Raw genomic sequence first — 24,730 nt, forward strand, 5'->3', positions numbered from 1 at the left:
CATAGTGCCGCTTTAATGATGATATGTTTTCAGTAAAAATCTGTGTATGTTAATAGAACTTTTTACATTTATAATAATAATACATAATAATTGGGTTGGTTGTATTTTGTCCCTCTGCTTTCTGGTGAGGCATTTAGATCATTGTCAAAGCAGGTCATGTCTCACACAGCATCTGACACACATTTTGACCTGATGGTCAAGATTAAATTTATCCCCTGAGCAAGCAGGCAGGCTCAATGAGCTCAATGGTAAAAATATCAGGACAGGTTCAAGTCCGGGGTAGAAGAGGAGTTCCATACCCACAGGAGACGGTGAATCATGTAGAGATAGCATAGGACACTAGTAACACTAGTACAGTAAGTAGAACATGTTCACAACATGCAGCGCTGAGTCATACAGGTCACACTGTGTCTGTGAGTCTTACATGTAGGCATGTGTTTAACGCAACAAATATTTGAATGAACACGTAAGTATATATCTTGCTCCTTGGATCAGCACTTTGGTGTAACTCTAGGCCCTTGGGGCCGTGTGTTTGTTTGTGTGCGTGCGTGCGTGCGTGCGTGCGTGCGTGCGTGCGTGCGTGCGTGCGTGCGTGCAGATGTCTGAACCTCAGCCAGAGCTGAATGGTATCTCTGGTTCATCTACAAGTTCCAACAGGCTCTTTAATTGGCAGTGTTGTGGAGCATTGTGAGGACACCCAGGCCTTTCAATGGCTTTATCTGTACAAAGTGAGGGATAGGATCATTCTTATCAGCGTAAGGTCACAGGGAGGGAACTGATTAGCGCTTTGCCAGCCAGCCACACCACCGTTTGGCAGTTGCTCTGAACAGAGGTGTATCAGTGTGTATCTTCTACCGATATTGATCGGAGATAAACGTACTTTTTCAGGTGCCACTGTGCGTGTGTGTGTGTGTGTGTGTGTGTATGTGTGTGTGTGTGTGTGTGTGTGTGTGTGTGTGTGTGTGTGTGTGTGAGAGAGAGAGAGAGAGAGATACTAAGTGAAGAGTGTGAAAACTAACAGTCATGCAGCACACTGAGGAAATGTAGATGCTGCCAAGGGAATACAAACTAAGCGCTGTGTGCTGATAATAGAAAAAATGAAGTAAACAAAGACTACTGCCAGATAAGAAGCTAATGAATTCTCACATTGTAAGATTGTGTGCATGTGTGCGTGCGTGCGTGCGTGCGTGCGTGCGTGCGTGCGTGCGTGCGTGCGTGCGTGCGTGCGTGCGTGCGTGCGTGCGTGCGTGCGTGCGTGCGTTTATACACAGTTACTCAGGAGTAATTTTAACTCTGAGAGACCCATAAGGGTCCATTTGGTTATCTGTATGTGTACACTCTCAGATATATATTAAAGCCGCAATCCAGTATATTAATAGAAATTGAGCACTGGCCCACTAGAGGTAGAGGTACGTATTGCATGAAATCTAAAGCGTAATATCTCGCCAAACGGGCTTGACATTTTGCTCAGCAGTAGAAATGTTGGTGCTCGTATGAACCAGGTTTGAATTCCGGGTAGGACATAAATCTTATGCCTATGCAGCTTTTTGAGCGTATGCCTATGCAGCTTTTTGTGTGTCCCTATGTATGTGTGTATGTATGTGTGTCTGTCTCTGTGTCCGAGCACGGACAGCTGGAACACCTAAAGTGGCCAGTAGAGTAAAGCACAGAGTAAAGTGGCACAGAGTACACTACAGTACGATCCCTGGGCGTTCCTGGGGGTCTGGATGTTCCCGGGACCCCCACACGGACCCCCCAGGGACCCCCACACAGTAACTCTGTCATTTCTCGACCTTTTCGGACATGAGGCAGCTCGCCGGAACCAGGCCGGCACCCTGGGCGTGTTCCTAGGGGTCTGGATGTTCCGAGGACCCCCACACGGTAACTGTCATTTCTCAAAGATTATTTTCCAAAAATAATCTAAGTACAGTAGAGAGCACAGTACACTACAATACAGTATACAGAGCACAGTACAGTACAGTAACTATAAATAAATGTATTGTTGCACCGCTCAGTTCACACAGGTGTGATTTATTTTACAGTGTATAAACACTCTGCAAATCTAAGAAAAGTGTTTTGATGTGTATTTTCTTTTTGGCATTCTTACCTGGCTTCCCTCCTTCTGCCAGAAGACAGCAGGCTGGGGGTTCCCCCTGGTCTCGCATGGGAAGGTGGCGGTTCGACCCTGGGCCACGATCTGGTCCCTTGGACGGATAACAAACTGTGGTGCCGCTGGGGATCAAAAAGGTTAAAAAAAATATGAATCCCTAATAGTGGTGCGACCGAACTCAAATGGTTTAATCAATTATAAATATATAAATAAATAAAGGAGGAGGGGGGGGTAATGACATTTCTTTAAAAACCTTTAATAAAAATAGTGATGTATAATTGCTGCTGAATTATTCAATTAATTGCAAAGGTAATGGATAGAATAAATAATCGTTAGTTGCAGCAGCCATATGGTAAACAATGAGAATGAATCTCTAATGAAAGGTTCAGGGATTGAGGTCAACAGGGTTGGGAGGTGGGGTCTTCAAGCAACAACAAGCACTGTACCACACAGCCAAATCAACAATGGGAACGCTGTAGAGAGCTTCCATGCAGCATTATTGATCGTTTATTCATTCTGAACAGAGAAGAGGAAAAAAAGAGGGGAAAAAAATATGTACACTAAGGACTGTCATGACTGCTATTTCCATGGTTACCGGGGGTGTGTGTGTGTGGGGGGGGGGGGGGGGGGGGCATTCATCCAGGTGAGGTTGAGGCTGAATGAATGACGGTCACGTCTGCATTCATGTAGGGGGACAAGCGCCTCGCTCACAGCACCCTTTAGGTTGGACTACAACACAGAGGCACACAGCCATGCCCTGAAGACATCCAGCTCTATCTATAGAGACAGACACACAGGTGCATGTCTAGAGACATCACCATCGCATTTTACTGTGTAAGATTTACTGGGCATCAGAGAGCAGCTGACTAAAAGAAAAGATCAGAAGTATAGCTCAGTACTTCAGATCAAGGCTTAAGGTAGAAAGGTGCTTTAACGAATGAGAGCGGGGGGGGGGTCTTAGAGAGAAAGAAAGATCTTTTCTATTTTCATGTCACCTCAAGCAAATATTTCTCATTCAAAGACCATGGACTTGGTTTTCTTTGAAATTGCATGTTAAACTGTCTCAGCCAATATTCACTGCTATATCAAACGAAAGGGAGGCTGTTCTATCTAGCAGCCAGGGCAACAGACAGTTCTTTGACTCTTAGCTCAATACATTTGAGTTACACATACAGTATAGAAGTTCCTCTGAGGTTTCCCCAGTAGCAGGGACAATCTTAGCACCTCACTCTCCATTTCCACTTCACCAAGCAAACAGCTTTCATAACTTGTGATGAATCAGAGTGCATAACTGAACGATAGTAGAGAGTACCTCAGAAACATATGACTCGCAACAGTACAGAGTGCACTTTGTGCCAACAATTTGTTCTGAAAGAGGAGAACTTTACATAATCTATCTTTATAAACCGTCCAGCTTTCATAGACCTATGATGAGATGTTTTGTTATATCTTGGCTGTGTTAAAGGAGAATTCCGGACCAGTGCCTTTCTTACCGTAATCTGATTTTACCACTAAGACGCCCTGGGGGCGTGGTCGCGCTAAAACAACAGGTCTGGGAATGCCCATACTGTACGTATATGGACCCTTTTCTTTTATTTTTTTAATTGGCGTTTTCGGGCCGGGTAGGTCGTAAAATGTGTGAAAATTAGTAAGGCCAGGCAGGGCCTCGTGCCAGCCCAGTTAGGGCCCATGTAGGGCCGGGCCTTTTAGAGCCTGTTGAGAACTGCTGGGCGCGGCTGCACTAATGACTTTGGGGTGGGCCTGTCTAGAGTTTGAATGGACAGGCAGGGCTCGACAGTGCGACTAGGTACTCGCATTTGCGAGTTAAAATATCACTGTGCGAGTTGTCAAATTCACTTTGTAGCACCCGTGCGACTACAGAATTTGACCGTTCAATCGTGATAAAGACAAGGCTCTACAGCAAGTGCACAGTCTATAGTCGCGGTTCTATACCTACATTTATATTTATATAGTACGGCGGTGTCGTTCGCCAAAAAGAGCAGATCTACAAGCTAACAACGTGTCGAGACTCAATGCGGCGTTCATTTGAAGATCTGTCCCTTTTGCTCCCACCGCCCCGCCCCTCCATGTGTTGCTGTTCAGTACTTCTCTTCCCTGTCAGCAGCGAACGCAGCAGGATAGCATGATAGCACAGAAGGAGTTGCTAGGACCCCGACACGTTGAATACTAAAGTTATTTGGAAAGTTCAATGTTCAAACATCACTCTATAACTTTTAACCAAACGTGGGTGAAACAGCGTGCGGCCGTGCACGCAAAGAGTGCACGTGTGCACGGATTCTACCAAAACAACCATCGCTCAGCACCTCGCTTACAAAATCGTGTGCGCAGCGCAAATGATAATACGAATGACCGACTTGGCTGGGTACATATTAAGTCAGTAGCCTGCATAACGAGCGACGGAAAAAAGGCAAAGATCCCCCCACTACCTCCTTCCACCACGCCGAGGTGTATAGCCTATGTACGATGGTCTGAACTGAAGCAGTCAAAGCCAAGGAGAATGTTACAATACTAATAGTACCATCGAGTAGCCTGCGCCCTGCACCGAATCTCACACGATAGAACAGCAGGATAAAAACGGATAGAAAGTCTGTCTGTCCATACATGAGCAACATAAAATGAATTGATTATCCATCTATCCCTCTATCTATTTGCATAAAAAACTAATAGACTATCAGCATAAAAACAAATTGATTATATAGATTATATAAAAACAAACAAATCCAGATGAATATCAATATTGTGATCATTTCTGAAAGATTTTTCATATTGCCCGCCCCCTACCTCATATCACTGTATTAAAGAAAAATCACACCTGTGTGAAGTGAGGGGCGCTCTTATCATCATACATCATCATGAATCATCTCATATTGGCCAATCAGAATGCCTGTTGCCTGTGATTGGTTAGCTGATTTGCTCGTTTACATATGACATACATTGTCCTTTCAATGTCAATGGCGTTTAATGTTTTGATGTTTAATTTACGTCATATTTAGCGGAATTTTGACCTAATTTCTCCTTTCATTGTCAAGATATTGAGACGTGTGGGGACTACAGCTGTATATAGGAGGGGCTAGCGCCCCTCAAAAACACATTATTTGATAACTTTTCATCGTGCTCCTAAAATAATTTGTGTGCTACTAGATTTTTCAACTTAGTCGCACACGTGCTACTTGGAAAAATGCTAAGCGTCGAGCCCTGTGGACAGGTACTGTATCAGTCAAAAGGGAGACATCGAAGAGGAAGGACGGGTGGGGTAGGATCAACATATGGAATGTCAGAACAGGACAGCTCCATATATGGAGATCTAAGGGTATGATGAGGTCAGATCAACGTGGTGTCCGTGAGGCCAGATATAGAGTTGCTGGCCGGCTCCATACTGTATATGCAGATCTAGGTGATGATCCAGTCTTCTCCATGTATGGCTATACAGGGTTCTTGGATATATATAATAAAAGTGTTGGTCCGGTATTCTCCTTTAATGACAGGTACTGTTTGTTTTAGTAAACAGTAAATCTGAACTATATTTATCTCATGAGAAATACTGAATATTATCACAACAAAGTCGAGGTCTACAGATGGCTGAATCTTGAGCGTAGTTACATGGCCCTGACTGTGACCTTTCCTTATTTGTCAAACTGTGTGTAGGCTTCCTGCTGACATGAACTATGTTGCCCATGATTACAAATTACCATCACGTTCCAGGCATAAAAACTGCCTCCTACAGCAGACATTTAAAATCATCAATCATAGTCATCTAGGCCCAAGAGTTCAAAACTTTGAATCCTTATCAGAGTGGATCAGATTTGTGGCATTAAATATATTATTTGATGAATCAAACTTCTATTTCTTATTGACAAAGATAATTCTATGATCACAGATCAGATATCAAAGTGGTCCCAATGCAAGTTTTGTTTGTTTTGAACATCCCAAAATCTGAATCTGAAAAAGAATAAAAGACTTGTTGCAGAACATCTTACATTCATTATTTTTCTTTTGATTGCTGTCTAAGTCCTTGAACTGTCAAGCCAGCTGGTTCCAGTAAGGGAAAACTCATCCCATTTGGCTGCTTTCTCCATGTAATCCCTTTCTGGGAGTATGTATTTGTCAAAGATACACACAGTTGGGAATGAGGCAGATGGCTTCAGATTTACAGCATCCCCATTTGGCCCTCTGCAGCTTAGTTAGCTTGCGCCTCTCGCATTTCTGGGCCTGAAACAGCCCTCCTAAATCACAGTCTGGCAAAGACCGTTTCCTCCTTTCTCTTTCACTGGTCAGTCCATCCCACACATTGCATCACCGCTAACCACTCACGCCTGTTACAGACTGGCTTCTATCACAGTCCCAAATTAGTCTTTTCTCACACTCATCTCTCACACTTATCTTTATCGGTCTCTCCTCATCTCCTTGTTTCCTAGGCACTTGTGGCACCATGCAGTACACACACACACACACACACACACACACACACACACACACACACACACACACACACACACACACACACACACACACACACACACACACACACACACACACACACACACACACACACACACACACACACACACACACACACACACACACACACACACACACACACACACTCCTACCATATATATTAAAAGTATAGATATGTCATAAGGGCCATACTAATTCACAACCGTTTACTTATTAGCTGGGGACCCGATTACCGATTATGTTCACCACAACCAAGGTATCCTCATAACAAACAAACGTGTCATGATTATTTCTTCTTCTGTATACACACATGATTATTTCTTTCTATGATCTGTAACCGTGACCTTAGCTAGGCTAAATCATACCCCAGTGTTTTGTTGTAGCCAACCAAAAATGTGGAGCGCCACATTTTTTAATCAAGTGCCATGGTCAATAATTCAAATGATTGACTCAACTAGTAGAAACTGCAATTCTCTTTTTGCGCCCAACACCATACATGTACTCCTAAAAACCTTAGGGGGCCTGCATAGGGTTTAAGTGGTTAAATCCTGATTCATGCTATGGTTTACTGTCTACCTTCCTTCCTATCTCTTACTCTAACTAGCAAGAAATATATACATCTAAAACAAAAAGATTGACATTGTCAAACATGGATATTTACAGGAAGTCGGTTTCCCAGCTTGGCTCACAGCTCACTCACATGGGTCCTGTTTTGATTCAGAGACCCTTAACGACATGTGAGAGGCTCCTTCCTGTCCCCTCCCAAGGAAACGCATGATCAGGCCCCCATATTTAATTCATGACAAGTCACATCTGCCCCGGGTATGGCGGGGGGGGGAGTTACAGCATACAAAACTCGGAGAAGAGAACAAATGGACAGATAGACATACATTCATATAAGACACCCCCCCCCCACCCCCCCCACACACACACACACACACAAAAAAAATCATATTTTATTCAGAAGTCTACGGCAATTACTGTCTCTTTCCCACAGGCAGGCTGAATGTGTAATTTCCTCCATCTTCTCGGAGGCTGACAGCTCGTGACAATTGTGGGATGGCCACTGCTGTTTTGGCAACCTCGGTCGTGCCATTGTGGCAGCATTTGGGCTCCGTCTGCCAGTCAAGACCGTGATGACTTCCGCCCCTACCCCTCCGTCTCTAACCAACCCCATATCTGTCTTCTCTGCATTCCTCTCCTCTCTCCGCTATCTTGTGTTCCTTCCTCCAGATGTCCCCCCCTCACTATCCATTTCTACAGTTTGAAGTGTATCAAATGGCTGTGACCTTGTCTTTCTCACATCTATCGGAACACTCAGTGAGATCTCCTGCTCTGTCTTGGGGTTCGGAGGAAATGAGCCCGTCCAAGACACACAGATCTGAGCGATGTGTACCACGCGCCAAGAGTCCACAGATGGCCTCAAGACGTGCTTGTTAAGCAGGGTCCCAGTACAGCAGCGGAATAACTATGGAAGATGAGAGATGTCTACATCTGACATCATCAGATTGCTGGCCTTGTCCACAAATAGTGAAGGGCAGAGTATATATTCTACAAAGCTGAGAATTTGTCATAATTTAAAAAAAAATCTTTATATTCCTGGTTAGTGAACTCGAGAAGGCACGCAAGAACCAAATCTAAAAAAAACAATGGAACCATTAAACACTGGACATTTTGGGGAGTTAACAAGATGTAACATTACGGTACATTACAACAGCCATGTTAGTCAACTACAGCATGTTACAGTGTGCTAACAGTGGTCGTCAAGCAATCGGATGCAGAGGTGTGTATGGGGAGCACATGCAGGAGGATGGGAATGGGAGCAGATCAGAAGGATGATGACCACTTACCTACAGGGCGAGCTGGAGACACAACAATGGAGGAGTGGATACACGACAGAAACAAATCAAGAACAAACACACATACAAACACACAAAAAAAAGAAGGGGAACAGAACAAACATAATAAAGTAAGACAAAAGAAATAATAAGTCAGAATGAATGATATGTTGTGTTGGGGGCAACACGTTTCCAGAACAGGGTAAGCAATGACAGAGATGATCCAATAGAACAAGGTTTTCCTACAATTGGTGCTTTTGCCTCAGCTTTACTTTACCTTACACTGATGGCCATAGAAAGCCTAATGTTAGTGCCCCCCAGTGGCCGAATATTTTGCACACTATAAAGCATAGCTTTCTGGGGGGAGTTGCTCTCTATTCTCCAGATGCAAAAATATGCTATTGGATGTTCTCTGTCTGCATATATGAAATCTACAGTTCTACAGGTGGTGTGTGTTTGTAGTAGCATGGTGAGGTGTGTATTCATTGTTAGCACTGATGCATAGAGCAACTGAAAGCCAAAGAGAAAGAGATAAGAGAGATATTCCTGGTGCTAGATATCATATTCCAGTATTGAGTATAATAAGACTAAAGTGGTCTAGCAGGGAGGATACATTCTGCAGTTGAGACTCAACACCATATTAAAATGTGTTGGCACAAGTAGTGACCATGTCCCTGTATGATTATCTGTCTCCCCTCTCTTCAGCCAAGACCTGAGCCTCTGTTCTAAAAAAAAAAAAGCAGGTTTCACATAAATCCCAGTATTTAAAAGGGCTGAAAATTGAAGTCAGCCCTCAGCTGGCTGTGTGGCATTAAAGCGCTCCACAGAGACCTTGAATTCTCTGATCTAATGGGCAGAAGAGTAGCGCAAGAGAGAAAAGATTATGGTTAGAATGTTTTTATTAACCTTGCAAACCTCAAGCACAGGCCTGTCGGTGTGCACCAGTAAACTGTGAAATGGCTTTACTGCTGACTGGGTGGTTACAGCGTGACTACCCAACCGCTCTGAGGGGGGGTGGCGGTGGGGGGTGGAGGCAATGTGTGTCAATGCTGCACTTGAAAGTGTAAATAATTAAATGTATTCATAGACTGACTGTCCACATCTCTCTCAGCTTAGAGAGTCAGCACTACTGGAATTCCAGGAGGCTTCATAGGTTAATACTGTCCGTCAGGGTCGCACAGTATTCAACCATGAGCTCAAAGAATGGTCCATGATGACACCTTTGTGTTGGCTGTTGTGTGAGCTAAATGTGAAAGAACAGCATGGCGACGGCATTTCCTACCTCGGACAGTAAGTGTGGCGGATGCCTCCAGCTTGCCCACGCGGTTTTCTGCCACACAGGTGAACGTGCCTTCATCGTTGGTCGAGGCCTTCTTAACCCTGAGCAGGTAGTCCTCCTTATCATACTTGATCTCATACCTGCCAACAGAGAAACAATAGCATGAGATTCCGGATTCTGTATCTGTCCGTATATCTACAGCATCAAAAGGCAGATGTTAGATGTTAAATTCAGATTCAGATGTCCCACTGGCAAAAATGTGCTGGTAGTGAAGCTAAGCATGTTAAGGTATCAGCAACCATGAGAAGTGCATTTTCTCCCTAAGAGGTGAACAGTGTTACCAGTGTTAGAAACCCAACCGTTCATTTTGACAATGGGAGATTGGAATAAGGTGGATCAATTATTTAGCAATGACACGCAGTACAGGGAGAGGCATTCTCTCAACTGGAACCCCCAAACTCTTCCAATATTCATGAGACGTTCCTTTGTGTTTATGAGTGTGAGTGAGTGAGTGAGTGAGTGAGTGAGTGAGTGAGTGAGTGAGTGAGTGAGTGAGTGCTTGCGTGCGTGCGTGCGTGCGTGCGTGCGTGCGTGCGTGCGTGCGTGCGTGCGTTTGGGAGAGCATAATGCACTGTATCTTTACAGTGCTACACAAAGAAAAAAGTACTTGACAGAGTAGCTATAGACCTGCTACAGCTTAATGCCTGAAACTATGACCCCATATTTTTTGGGGAACCCAAATGTTCCCACACAGGCTAATTCACTATTTTTGGAGTGGGGATAACATTAATGATAATTTACCACCAACATCTTGATATTCCCACCATATAATGCAATACATGTGTTTGTGTGTTGTGTTTGTCACTTGGGAGGAATGGAGACAAAGAAAGAAAGAACAAAATAAGCATCAACGTAAAATCCATTTACCGTTCTGTTCAATATTATCATAATAGCTTTTAATTCAGTATCACTATACGGTTAGCGGTATATTATAGAAATGTTATACATGTCTATAGCAGCAGTGTGTGATGTTAGGTTGGTGTGTTGTTCTGTCTGGTAATTAGAAGGGTTTCGCTGGCATGGCAATGTGTGAGGGGTGTGGTGGTGGTGAGGGGGCTGGTCGCTGGTGGTATGAGGTTTGGGGTGTCTGATGGCAGTCTGACAGCCAGACAACAGTCTGCTGTCCACAGTCTGTCACTACACACAATGAGAGAACAGAATGGTGAGGCAGAGACAGAGAGAAGGAGAGATAAGGTGCCACACCATTGCGTCTTCAAACACGAATGGCTTTCTCAAACCATGTTGAATTTAAACACAATACGATCTGTTAAGTTAACCGTGTCCCAGTAGCTCAGCAAGGTGAGGACGTCTTGTGTGTGAACAATGGACTATGTCAATGTTTTCTAAAGGGACTGCACTGTACAGTAACACAAGGCTATGGTCCATTTCCCCTGCACTGGAAAGGACCCTACCATCAGGTGTACTGATGGCTGTGTGCCACTGGCAGCTGCAAAACTAATCTGTCCCGTCTCCCCATGTCTCAACCCCCCCTCACACGGTGTTATGACATTTCCTGAGCAAGCGTTCAAAGGCAGCTTTATTGAAGTGCATTCTTCAACTCAGTTCCACCTCTCCACACAGGTACTTAAAGAGCCATAATGATTATTTGACTGAGTCATGACTAAATACTTTGTTCTAGAGAAGAGGGGATGTACAGTACAGTACAGTTCAGGCAATGGTGGGGCAGAGAATAATGCTTTTATTGTTTGGAAATGTTCTGGCAGCATCCACAGGAGTGACACAGAACCTTTTTTCAGGCGGGCACGCTGTCTTGTTATGTAGGAAACAACACAATCTAATGAAGAGAGCACATCTTCACAGACTATGGCCCTCGGGCCATAGTCTAATTCTCTAGTGATCTAATGAATCACTCTTTTTATAGTTTGGCCATTTTGTCCCAATGTGGCATGTTATTGTTAATTATATTAATTATATTATATATAATTAGGCTTTAAAATAAATATTCTATATCCCTGGCTGGCATGGAGGAGATGGAGTCCGCAGGAGGAGTGAAAGGAGTGAAGGTGACAGGTGAGGCTTCTGAGAAGACCCTGCCCACAAGGCCACAAATACTCATTGTCATAGTCAGCCATACCATTCTGACAGGTTCCCACAGTCTGATACATGTTGCACGGCCATGCCCTCACAGCAGGCAGGGCACACGCAGCACATCACACCAGACAACATGTGCATTGTTCTTTGGTCCTGTCGCCGCCAGTCTTCCAAAAAAAGGACCTCAGGCTGCCGCATAACTTATTAGAGGGAAACCTGAGCCCAATCAATCTGTAATCAGCTTCCTATTTTGAATCAGCTTAGATGACAGGAGGGGTGGAAAAACTCTGGGATAAGAGGTAGTTGTGGCCACACACGCACGCGCACGCGCACGCACACGCACACGCACACACACACACACACACACACACACACACACGCGTATAAATACACGCAAGCGAGGGGAACAGTAGCTCTTTCTTGTATCAGGCTTGGGGTAGGGCTCTGTTCCCCATTAGAGGAGGAATGTAATTACACATGTAATATGGATGGGTTGTGGAAAGAATCGGAGGGCCAAGTTCACTCTGCTGGCCTCTCCCTCCATCTTAACCCAGGGAACACACATGCAGACACATAAACAGTACATGCACACACAGATTACAACATATGCAATCATACAGTATGCTGTAGATCACGCCCACACATACTGTACTATAATGGGGGCAGGCACTTGCTTATGCAATATGCAGTTAGATGTGGAGTGATGAAAATGTAAGCATATGGCAAGATTAAGCATCATTTCTCTCGTCTTGTTGATAAACCACATTAATCTCGGCCTCCCTATTTTGAGCATGTCATTATAGGCAAAGGCTTTCCAGTACATAAATACATTCCAAAAATAGAAGCTCACAAGCTCATGTGCTATGGGCTGGTAGAAATGCTATTTTGACTATTGTCATACAACAAAGTATATAGGTCTTAATAAGTACTGTAGTTAAGTGCATGTAGTGCACAGGCCAATGCATTTATTCAAATCTTTAAAAAACTAACTTTTAAAAGCAGCACTACAACTTGAAAATCCTTGAGGTCATCTCAGGGAGAGAGATCCCTCCATCTGTCATACAGTATGAGCACATAATCACCTGAGTCGCACCCAAAGACAAGTGCCAACTGACTGAGCCTGACAGCACCTACCTATCTCTTGGAGAGATTGAGCGTGTGCAGTATACTGTATACTGTTCTCCGAAAAATGACTCAGCCTGAGTAGATTTTATCTATACCTTACCTCTCTGTGCACAGGACTGCAACCGTGTGTGTGTGTGTGTGTGTGTGTGTGTGTGTGTGTGTGTGTCTGTCTGTGTGTGTCTGTGTGTGTGTCTGTGTGCGTGCGTGCGTGCGTGCGTGCGTGTCGGACTCCGCATATGGGACCGATGCCAGTTCACACTCCAGTCTGATGGATCTGAGACAAAGTCCCCTCTCTGCTCTGATTCAGCCTGATCCTGTTTCACACCACCTGACTGCCACTTCACCTCAGCCTGATCAAAGGACACCTACCTGTCCAGACACTATCAACCATAGGAGGGAATCAATTAAGCGCCATTATGGCCTCTCATCTATCCTGCTCAGGGCCCACAGCCAGAGCATCACTCCCTCCCCCCGAGTCTCCTCTCCTCTCACATTCCCTAGGAAGCCAGGGTGGTGCCTCTTCTTAACACTATTTTTGCCAGGGAATTCTTCAAAAAATAATGGCACTATAGTGCCAGCAGATGAGGCAGATTTTACTCTGAAAAGCCCACCTTCCGTTACCCCCCAAAACCGGGACGCATAATCTTCCGTTCTTACCTCACGCTGGTACACCTAAAGTCTCTCTAGAAGCGTATATATTCCAAACGAGATGCTTCCTGAAGTCAGAAGTGAAGACAGAACATTGCCCTCCTGGTCAAAACCATGGAGAGCTCCCTAGATTTAAAGTTATGAGCCATTCTAATGGAGCCGTAAACAATGAAGTGAACGGCAGTGCGCATGCGTGAAACACAAGGAGTACGCTGCAGAAGGAAAGGCCAACAAAATAAAAATAGAAAAATCGATATATTTTTTTATATCAATAAAAAATAACTAAGGACCCCTGTACACATCCAAGGCACCTGTGGTTTTTGATTCCCAGGCTGTGTATACACGTCCTTAGCATAAAAAGTGTTAAGCCAAAATGAGGCATTTATCACATTGCTCAAAGATCAGCTTGGCACTATTACAGTCACGGCGGTTAGATTGGGGGTTGGTGGAGGGTAAGCTGATCCTAAATCGGTCTCTTACTTTAGCGTCGGTGAGTTCAGAGCCAGGGCTCCATGGTAACAGTGACAGTAGAAGAGACTTTAGTTAGACAGAGCGCTTTGGATCAGATGCTAGTGATCTGCTGGGAGATGTTGCAGATAGCAAGAAGTAAGGAACAGCAAAGAATAGCATACTGGCACATGCCTGGGAGCTTGTGTGTCTGTCAGTGTGTGTGTGTGTGTGTGTGTATGTGCATGCGTGCGTGCGTGCGTGCGTGCGTGCGTGCGTGCGTGCGTGCGCGCGCGAGAGGATCAAAGGGTGTGCAAACACCATCACGATTGCTTTCTCAATATAGCAAATGAGAGAGACACAGTGACAGAAAGAGAGAGAGAATTTTACCATGCCACAAATATCAATGAAAGACATTGGATCCATAATGAATGATCCACTGTGTATCTGTCTCTAATTAATGCATAGTGTTTTCATATTCTTTCTTTTGTTTTGCATTATGTGTTTGATTTTCAGAGCATGACATTGCTGTTGGCACTCTGTTTCGATACAGCCTAAAAGATAAAAGCCCCCCAAATGCACAATCATGAATACCAGATGTATCCGCTTATATATCAGTGGAAGTAATGGAGACAGGAACCACAGACTCCCGTCTTTTTTCTGCTGAGTTGCGGAGGTGAGAAATTACTGAAAGTGGATGGTCAGCATAACACAGTCATTCCTGTCAGAGTGGCTTTAACAGCTCTCTCAAAAAGAATGACCTACACACCTCTCTGAAACACACACACACACACACACACACACACACACACACACACACACACACACACACACACACACACACACACACACACACACACACACACACACACACACACACACACACACACACACACACACACACACACACACACACACACACACACACACACACACACACACACAGAAAGAGTGCGAAAGGGAGGCTTTTCACTGAGGTGGTGCGTGGAGCAGGGGCTGTGTTTCTGGGGTCACGGGGGACAGAGGACCTGCATACAGATGGACCGCTAGAGCAGAGGGGCTCAGATAAGGAGGGCACACTGGGGCCAGAGGGAAGGAGGGAAGGAGGGAGGGAGGGAGAGACAGACCAAAGGAAAGAAAAAGAGATTTGGCCCACACACAGAGCTGGTTGGCAGTAGGAGATAACACACACTGCTGGCCAAGCCTCTTCTATTCTCTGGGATTTATTGACTGCTGCGGGGTCTCCCTCCTGGAGACCTGGAGGTCTCTGGTGCTCGCCTCCTGGCTCTCCAACATAACAAGCCAATTCTCTATGATTTTTTTTATTTCCACTTAATCTATTCTATACAGAAGCAGCTGGCTCAATACCACCAACCCTAAATACGTAATTTCAATGACAAGTAATTCAGCTAGGTTGAAAATGAACACACCTGTGCCGAGTGGGAATTCAGTCGAACCAAGGTTTCTGAGAAGCAAAAAAGCTTCTGACAACATCAATGATCCGCAATCTCCATATTTGTCAGATCAGTGGCATATGGTACTGGGTTCCGCACTGGGCACTGTACAGCTACAGCGGGTACTGCATACAGTACATGGGTGGGCCACGCATTTGAACTACAAATCTCCAACCATCACCCATGGTCACTTCAATAGATTAGTGAATTGTTTAGTGAATCCTAAAACTACAGCAATCAGTTATCAATTACAGTATTTTCAAAGCATCCAGGTAACAGTACACCAACCATACTTAAAGTTCAGGTGAATCACCACCCATCACCACCCACCAGGCAAACCAGGCATACTTAATGAACTGGTGGGCTTGTCCACATAAAAACGACATTTTAACAAATACTGTACACTTTTTTGAAAAAATCTTCCTCCTTATATAATCATAATACCTGATGGACATGTTTTTGGGTGATAAAAATCACGACACTCAATCTTTAAATCAAAACAGCTTTTCTGTATTTCCTATTCTATACCACAGATGCTGGTGCCATGCAGTCCCATCCTGGTAATTTCTGTGTATTCTCTGTGTGCAGCTACTCTGTGTGTGTGCATGTGTGCGTGCGTGCGTGCGTGCGTGCATGCTTACCAGGGAGGCTAATACAGCCACTGAGCACATTAAATACGTATTTATTCAGCTGAAGCTCTAAGACCCCTTCCCCCTGCATGCAAGTTGCACAGTTTACACACAGGCACAATCGCGTGCACAAGCACGCACAAACAGGGTAAGGGGTAACAACAAAGACAAGTAGAAGGTATTGGGGGGGTGGAGGGGGGGGGGGGGGGGGCACTAAGTCCCTCTCTTTCTACAGCTTATCATAGTAATAAGGACAGTATAACCTTTTTGGATGAAGAGCAAGCAGACACCCCTTCCCACCACACCTATAATGGTCCTCAACTCCCTTCCCCCTGTGGTGACAACCACTACTCTGTAAGCTCCCAGGGGAGCTTACAGCTAAATGTCACAGTGTGTTATGGTAGCATATTTGTTAAACTGTAAAATCCTGAATGTTCAATTATCTCTGAGAGTGTACACATGTAACCAATAAGGGGTACACTGTGTATTTTAATGTGTATATTAACGCTCTTAATTGCAAGCAGTGTGATACTGATCGTTCAATAATTTGGCTGCCTTTGTTACTAAGGTTCATTACATCGTTCTACTGCTAAACACAACTAGCTTCAAAGCAAGCATCGACGCAAGCAAGCAAGAGTCATCCTCCTGTTAAATTAAAGTGTGCTAATTAGCAAACAAAAATGAGCTGTGCATCTCTGTTCCTGAGCCAACTCGATATCAAAGACATACAGTAAGTGAACTTTTTTTTGTGTGTGTGTGTGTTTGGTTTGGCACAGGACTCATGTGCCACTGGCCCTGATATGAACCAAATCCCAACAGATATTAACAATCCGCCCAAATGCGTACGTGCCGTGTGTGCTTTGTGTAGTGATGCAAACGGTAAATTATGAGTAAGTTGTTGGCCAGGACACAGCACCAGTCTCTTTGATGCGCAGACGTTGACAATGACACCTCTGTAAATGACTGTGAATCACGGTGACGCAACAGGAGCAGTTGGACAACATCATCAGGGTCGGTCGTCTCTCACAGGAAGTGAGACAGACTGGCAGGCAGCGCGTTGGATTACATTAGCACACACAGCTTTTCTATCACAAAACACAAGCGTGTCTGTGTGTGTGTGTGGGGGTGTGTGTGTGAGTGAGATTAAGTAGGGTGAATGGGGTTAATGTGTATGCGAAGGGGATATTATCCTCGAGGTTTCTGAGGTGTCTGTGCCAAGGACCCACCTGCACCTGCACACAGAGTCTGGTCAGGTCCCGTCAGCTGGCTCTCTGTCACAACCTTCCCCCTCATGCCCCGAATCACCTCTGTCTCTGTCTGTCTTCCAAATTGCCTCAGTTGGGTTTTTCTTTGCTGACTTTCTGAGCATCTGCCTTCCAGCCTGTTTGTGTCTGCACTACCCCCAAAGGTTCTGTCAGTCTCCATGCCTACCTCCCTACTAGATTCATGTGTGGTTGTCTGCTCGTGGACGCCTTTCTTGAAATGTGTCACAATGTATAATCCTTGCCTCTGCCCCTTTGTGTCTGAGTGGTCTGCGGAGACACCTGGGGGGTCGAGCAGGGGTGGGCCAGCGTGTGCAATGTACTGTGTGTTGTGGACAGCCTAATAGGGCAGCATAATGCCCGTTGGCAGGCAGGGCCAGGTGAGAGCTGGCAGTGTGAGTTATCATCAAGCTGCATCACACTCTCACATTGACACTGATCACTGTGCTGCATATCGCTCTGTATAAAATAGTACCTGGCACATCATCATCAGCACGCACGCACGCACGCACGCACGCACGCACGCACGCACGCACGCACGCACGCACGCACGCAGCTGATGGCAAACATTAGACAGATCTAATGTGGGGTCAGCTTATCTTCCATAAATCCTCCTCTGAACCAGTAGGGGCTGAGACCCTGCGAAACAAGCATCTGGGGAAACTCAACCTGAGGTACAGTGAGGATCATACTGTCAAGAATTGTCTGTAGAGTTTGTTTACCTCCCACGAGGGACATCAATGTCATCCTTCCTCCAACGGACGTTGGGCTGAGGGTCTCCCTGTACCTGGCAGCGAAACTCCACCGTCTCCTCCTCCAGAACCACCTGATTGATGGGCCGTCGCAGGAAGGTGGGCCGCTCTGCAGTGTGGATGAAGGGGAGAGTCAATGAAACCATTTGCTCACATAAGACAATTCAAACATGATGTGTGTGGTTTTAGCATAAATAAAAACAAAATAAATAAATATGCATGTTGGGGAGAAACCACCAAAACACCAAACTCCATTTGAGGTTTTTGATTATTAAAACTAAAAAATATAAATCAATGCTATTGAACACCATTTACGTCTGTGTGTTGGTTAAAAAATATTGAACCAATGGAAAGAATTAAAAAGTCCAAACTCCATTGGATCATCAAACTATTTTCTTTATAAATCAGTAGTGCTATTGAACACCCTTTAAGTCTGTGTGTTGGTTAAAGAAATATTCAACCAAATATTCAACCAATTTTGTCAAAAGACTAAACAAATAAAAATAAAGAGGAATGGATATAAATAAATACATAAATAAAAACTACAATAACCTTGGTGTGAGCAGATGTACTGTAAAGTATCTTGGAGCTTACCAAACACTGTGACTTGTGCCGTTTCACTGTCCCGTTCTCCCACCATGTTAGTACCCACACAGATGTACATGCCAGCATCACTCTTCCTGGTGTTGGAGATCATCAGCTTTCCTCCACGAATCTAGGGGCGAGAAACACTCCTCCATCAAAAAACTTGTATTTATTTATTTTTTCAAAATAGCTTCTGTTATCATTCTTGAATATATACACAAAATGTTCAACATTTTACAAGCTCACAACATCATAAGCTTTTTCACGATTTGTGAAAACATAAAGAAATTAGAAAAAGTGCTCCTTGGAGCACAGCGTAAGTTTCAGCCAGGTCAGATTCAGATTGACATTATTGTCACATAGATGCACAGTTTAGGTACATAAATGTGAAAAACTTACGCTCAGAAGCTCCAATAAAAACATGATCATAAAAACACTCAAAGATAACAAACACAGGGCAATAGCGTCAGTCAAAGTGCATAGTGCAGAATACTCAGAAGTGCATAGTGCAGAGTACGGAGGGTTATTGCACATTCACAGTCACTTTTCATCTAGTATCCTGACAGCCTGTGGGAAAAAACTGTTCCTCAGCCTGCTGGGAGGACCTTGTACCCCTTCACCCTTTTTGACCTGTTGGGTGAGAAAAGTCTTGGGAGAATAGTCAGTGACTATTTGAGGCAACGCTGGTACCGTCAGATTAAGGTTATTGTGGCCTGGAAGCCAATCTTAGCCAATCAGGATGGAATAAGAAAAGTCTGAAAGACATGTCTCATTTAATGACTATAGAGATACTGTGTACCGAGTTGCGTGATTGTTTGACTGAAACTGTAGGAGTACTGTCCAAAAATGTGTTTTGCAAAAGTCTACCTCCTGCTATGCGCTATAACAGGCCCATCACAGACGGACCGACGGACGGACAGGGTGCAAAAAACAGTCTCGCCCATTTCGGCCTGGCGGACAATACATTTATAAAACAAAATGTTGCCTATTATGACGTGCCCAAAATAGTGATGCCAGGTTGAAGTGGTTAAAATATATATTTCTTTGTGGAATCGAATTTGAGAACTGATATAGACAACGTTTTGTACAGTTGTATATTTTGCAATACAAATGTATGGTTGTCCAAAAAATGGCACGCGTGGATTCTTCTCACGTGACAGACAACTGACCTAAACCAATACAGAGCTTTATGCCAATCACAGTAACATTGCATCAGTCACCCTCGTCATTCAGGCTAGTACTCACCGTGACTCTGTCCTCCTTGTCATCGATGCGTACTTTGTCCTTCTTCCAGTAGATGGTGGGTTCAGGGTGACCTCTGGGAGGGACACACTCCAGGATGGCTGGTTCTCCTACAGCCACCACTGCGTCTGTAGGGTTTTGTCTGAAGTCATCTCGCAACACTGAGGAGAAAACAAGAGGAACCGGGGTTAGCCAGAGCACCATGACCAAACCATTAATCATACAACAGAAATTTACCAGGTTATGGTTCAGCTTTCCTTCTCGAAAACATCTAATTACAGAAACTTGTTCAGTATGTAGTGGGTGTATGCGGTCTTCATCCTGGCTATTTAAATGCGATGAGTGTTTTCAGCTGACTGGGCTAGTACAAGTAAAGCTAATTGGAACTAATGGAGGTCCCTATGGAGGTAGCAGAACAAACACAGACCGAATGCCCTGAAGCTTGGTGTCACTCACATGTGAGAGCTTAGAGGGATGCAATGTGCCCAGCAAAGTTGGCACACACAAAATCACGCTGGGGTGCGTGCGTGCAAACACATACACGCACACAAAACACACAAAACACACAAAACCAGTGGGTGGTCTGTCAAACAACTGCTGCCTTGTATCTAATCACCCTCAGGTAGGCCTTTCATCACAAAGATAGCCTCTCACCCTGGCTTGTGTTTACTCAAACACAACACCAGCTCATTATCAAACATAGAAAGGTGTTGTCTCTCGCATGCACGCACACATACACACATCACATTTAGTAAATAGTGTAATAACATCTTATGTATGTACCGTATGTGCAGGCATAAAGTTAGGGTCCAACCAATACTAGGATTTTGGGACCAAAACAGATGCAGACAGGGAGTACAATAATCTGTTAATACGACAAATAAAAATGTATTGTCCAAACTAACATCAGTACTAGTGGGAATGTGCGTGCAAAATTTCACAGAAATCACACGCTGTGTTCATGATTTGATAGCCTGACTCCAGCCTTTGAATCGCTAGACACGCCGATAGTTCAGGAAAAATCACACCTGTGTGAACTGAGTGGTGCAACTCCCCTCTCTCTCTCTCTCTCATTAGCAGGCAACAGTGCAACACTATCTCTCTCTCTCTATGTTTCTGGCACAACAGCGCCACTTTTGACCCTACTGGTACTCTAAACGGACATAGTCACATAGGTTGGGACATAGGGACTGTTCCTTGGAGTGGTTGCACCACCACTCAAAAACAGCTACTCACTGACTCATCACCTCGATGTAAAAAGCTATTTATTAGAAACAGCCTTCTAGAATAACTTTTTGAATTGAGGCATAATGTCCCCAGAAGAATAAAATGAACTTGAGACAGATGCGCTTTCACAACAAAAATGAATTATCCCATATCTTGCGTGCGGTTTTAGAGCCAGAAATGTGGACTTGATTTTAGCCGTGGCTCAGGCAGGGTGCACTCAAACAGACTATTCTAGGTTTGATCTGAAGTGGGGGGGAAAATCCATGATTTTCCATGGTGGGAAATTGTGGCACGCTGGTGTGTGCCCATCCATGGCGGAGAGAGGGACACATGAATCCTCTGAAGGATGAAAGCAGAGAGTGGGCTTGTTGGAGGATGTTTGAAGATGTTTGAGGAAGGCTAAATTAAGGGCAGCACCACAGGTCTTTATGTAAATTCCACGTGGCACAGGGGAGAGAAGGAGAGGGAGCCAGGATTATAGAGGGGATAACAGGTCCCTGCGCTGCAGGTCACTCTCATCTTCTCTCTCTCTCCCTCTCTTTCTCTCTCTCTCTCTACCTCTCTCTTATTCTTTCCATTTCTCTAGCGAAGCTGCACAGCCAATGTGCGCTTATTTATTTAGTCCAAGGGGTGGGGGGAGTGGAGGATAGAGGAAGCTTTCAACCCAATTATCCTGGGGGATACGATGGGGAACATAGAGGGACTTTTGTGTGACACAAATTCAAATGAAACCTATGCTCAGGGGAGACAAGAGGGAACACAAAGAGAGCTAGGACGGACGGAGGGAGGGAGGGGGGAGAGACAGCGATGGAGTGACAGAGAGGTGGATGAAGAGGGAAGGCTCTCTCATGCAGGGATGTCCTCTGGTAATATCTAGGGAGCTGGGTCAGGAAATTAACCTGCTCTGTAGAGGTGGACCCGCTCTAGCCAGGGTGAGCAAAACGGCTGACCACTGCCAGGATTCATGTATTTGCATCACAAACAGAACTCCTGCTGTCTAAATTCATAGCCAGGTTTAGACCAGATGCACCCTGTTGTTACTCTGCCTGAGTATTGGTTTAATTGTTCCCTTCCATTCATTGGTGATAGCACCCTTGGGATTTACGCAAAAACCATTTCCTTTCAAACAGGGAACAACAACAAAAGAAACATGCATTATCTGTAATTAACGTGCTTTTTTCTGTGACATTGGACTGTGTGTCAAAGTAAAAGCCCCTCCATCATGTAATTAATAGCCAAACACAGAGTGGCCTCACACTGAAGCAAATAAAAATAGCACTTGTTGAGGACTAAACAGTGGGTCACAAGCAGCTACGAAACAAACAAACAGATGCATTACTGGTGATGGGATTATGCCCTATATATTGGTGCTGGGTTTGCTAATGCCAGGACAATGATTTGAACACATTTACAGAGCACATGAGGGAAGGGCAAATCCAAGCACATATTCTATTCTAATGCCGACTGCTATGACTTCAAGGCAATGTTTCTAGAATTTATGTCTAAATCAACCCAATCGACCATCTGCCTTCCGTCATTACAGTCTGCATTTGAATATCTCCTTTTTTATTGGGTTTTAGTGAGGCTACACCATTTAGCTGTGTTGTATCACATGTACCCAGTGGTGTGTTCTAGGTTTTTTCGGAGGGTATACCATAATCATTCCCTGCACAACCACGACATGCTTGCATATATTATGTGCCCGCGCGTGGTCACCGAATGAAACGGTTGTTAGACAGTAAACATTTTATTTGTATTTATTTCATGGGTAGAACACACCACTGCATGTACTACACGTTTCTGTAAAGCTCTTGTAGATTAGCTATTTGTGGTGAAAGACACTGGCATGTAACCAATATTTATAAACTGTGACTTAAGGTGATTTAGCTACAGTGGCATTATATATGAACAGAATGTCAGAGGAAAATGGGATAAGGGATAGTTCAGAATTGTTTTACTTAAGCTGTATGAAATACTGCTTAAAACTACTGCCATTAATATAGTGGTTGCAACTGTATTAATTGATTGTCTGAGTCCCGTGGTGGGAGCTCTGCTCTGGTTTTGGTGAAATATTAAGTAGTTCTGGTCATTTTGTGGGGGCACACATTAAAAGTAAATGTATTCAAAAAACTAGCGTAATTTGTATTGTTGACCTATTTCTACCATATAGTGCAACTTTCGTTCATATTTGTCCCCTCTATCACACAGAACTATTTTTTTGTGTCCATATCACTATGCCCAAAAATAGTTCCGTAGGTCAGTAGGAGACTCCGCTAATCAAATTATTGGCTTAGGAATGCGACAAAAACTTACGCGTTCTGTAGCCAACGCGTAAGTGCCTCTTGCCTACAACAACTGCGGACTATACCCAAATATAATAACTATGGACTAGATAGCGACGGAGGCCCGCCATCTCAAGCAGTAAAGTTCACTTAGCCGACTCAGGGCCGTTCGAGTTGCGACGCCACTCAAAATGGCTACTGGCCAATCACAGCGCGTCCGCACTGGCCAATCACTGCATGTCCTTGCATAACCCGAAGGACACATCACTTTGAAGCGCATATATGGAGATCTCTGTGTCTATCTGTCTGTCTGGCCTAAGGTTGGAGCTCTGGAGAGCATGGATGCGCTCAACAAATTCCCTGCAAATCCAGCCAGCTGTTTGGGACGAAAGTATTGGATAGATTGTCCGTCATCGGAATTCTTTAGCCGGGCAAAATATTTCACATGATTTGTTGCATTGCCTAGTAGGCGGTAAGCTGTTATTCAATTTCCTTACATTTCCGGTTTTTGGTTCACCATTTTGTTTCTTTCTTCATCAATTTCAAAGTCAAATCAATTTGAGGCTAGACTTGCACAGGAAGTGCAAGTGCAACTCTTGCAAATGTTGTTTCAGACTTGCTCGTCCAACTCATGCATGTTTACACCGTCAATGGTATACATGCACAGCCACAATGATTGCGCGCACAGATATTTATGTACCACAACTGCGGTTCGCTTTTTGGCAATGACTGATTTCCTTTCAATTACACAGCCAGCCTTTTCTAGATTATAAGTCTGTGCTGTAGTGTACGTGGGTCTAACTGACTGAGACAATGTATCCACAGTCAGAAAGTGAACCCAACTATGTCTCAAACTCCAGGGCTTAGGCCTATTTAAGCCCATATCAGTAGGCAGACATGAGGTCATTTCAATCCCTCTGGAACCCTCAGTCCTTCTTCCTCTGAAAACATCTCACCTCCCATGGAGTTCCAGCTGGCCCCAAACACTGCAGCCTTGCGTATTCATATTTATATATTTTTTACATTTGCACCCCTCTGTTCACAACCACTAGTTCACTACATCTGTCAGTCCAGCTGCGGTCTAAGGAGAACTCGTATCTGTCCTCGCCTCCCATGTTTCATTTATTTATTTATTCTCCAACTATCAGAGCTGTGAGTGAATTTTAAAGTAGAAGTATCAGGGAGGGGGATAAGCATGGCGAATTCGCTGGTCTGGAAGTTGGCGCTTAGTCAACATTTCAAAACTTAAAAGGAAGGGA

General features: G+C 44.4%; 1 protein-coding gene across 1 annotated transcript in view; it reads right to left on the minus strand.

Annotated features, from left to right (window-relative positions):
- The window catches only part of robo2 (roundabout, axon guidance receptor, homolog 2), a 208,724-nt gene that overhangs the window by 61,260 nt on the left and 122,734 nt on the right, over window positions 1-24,730 (minus strand). Inside the window, 5 exon segments of the mRNA XM_079513571.1 lie at window positions 2,108-2,232; window positions 9,710-9,846; window positions 18,106-18,244; window positions 18,730-18,850; window positions 19,966-20,123. Coding sequence (XP_079369697.1) covers window positions 2,108-2,232; window positions 9,710-9,846; window positions 18,106-18,244; window positions 18,730-18,850; window positions 19,966-20,123 — 680 coding nt within the window.

Source organism: Electrona antarctica (assembly GCF_951216825.1).
Source record: "Electrona antarctica genome assembly, chromosome: 11".
Lineage (NCBI taxonomy): Eukaryota > Metazoa > Chordata > Actinopteri > Myctophiformes > Myctophidae > Electrona > Electrona antarctica.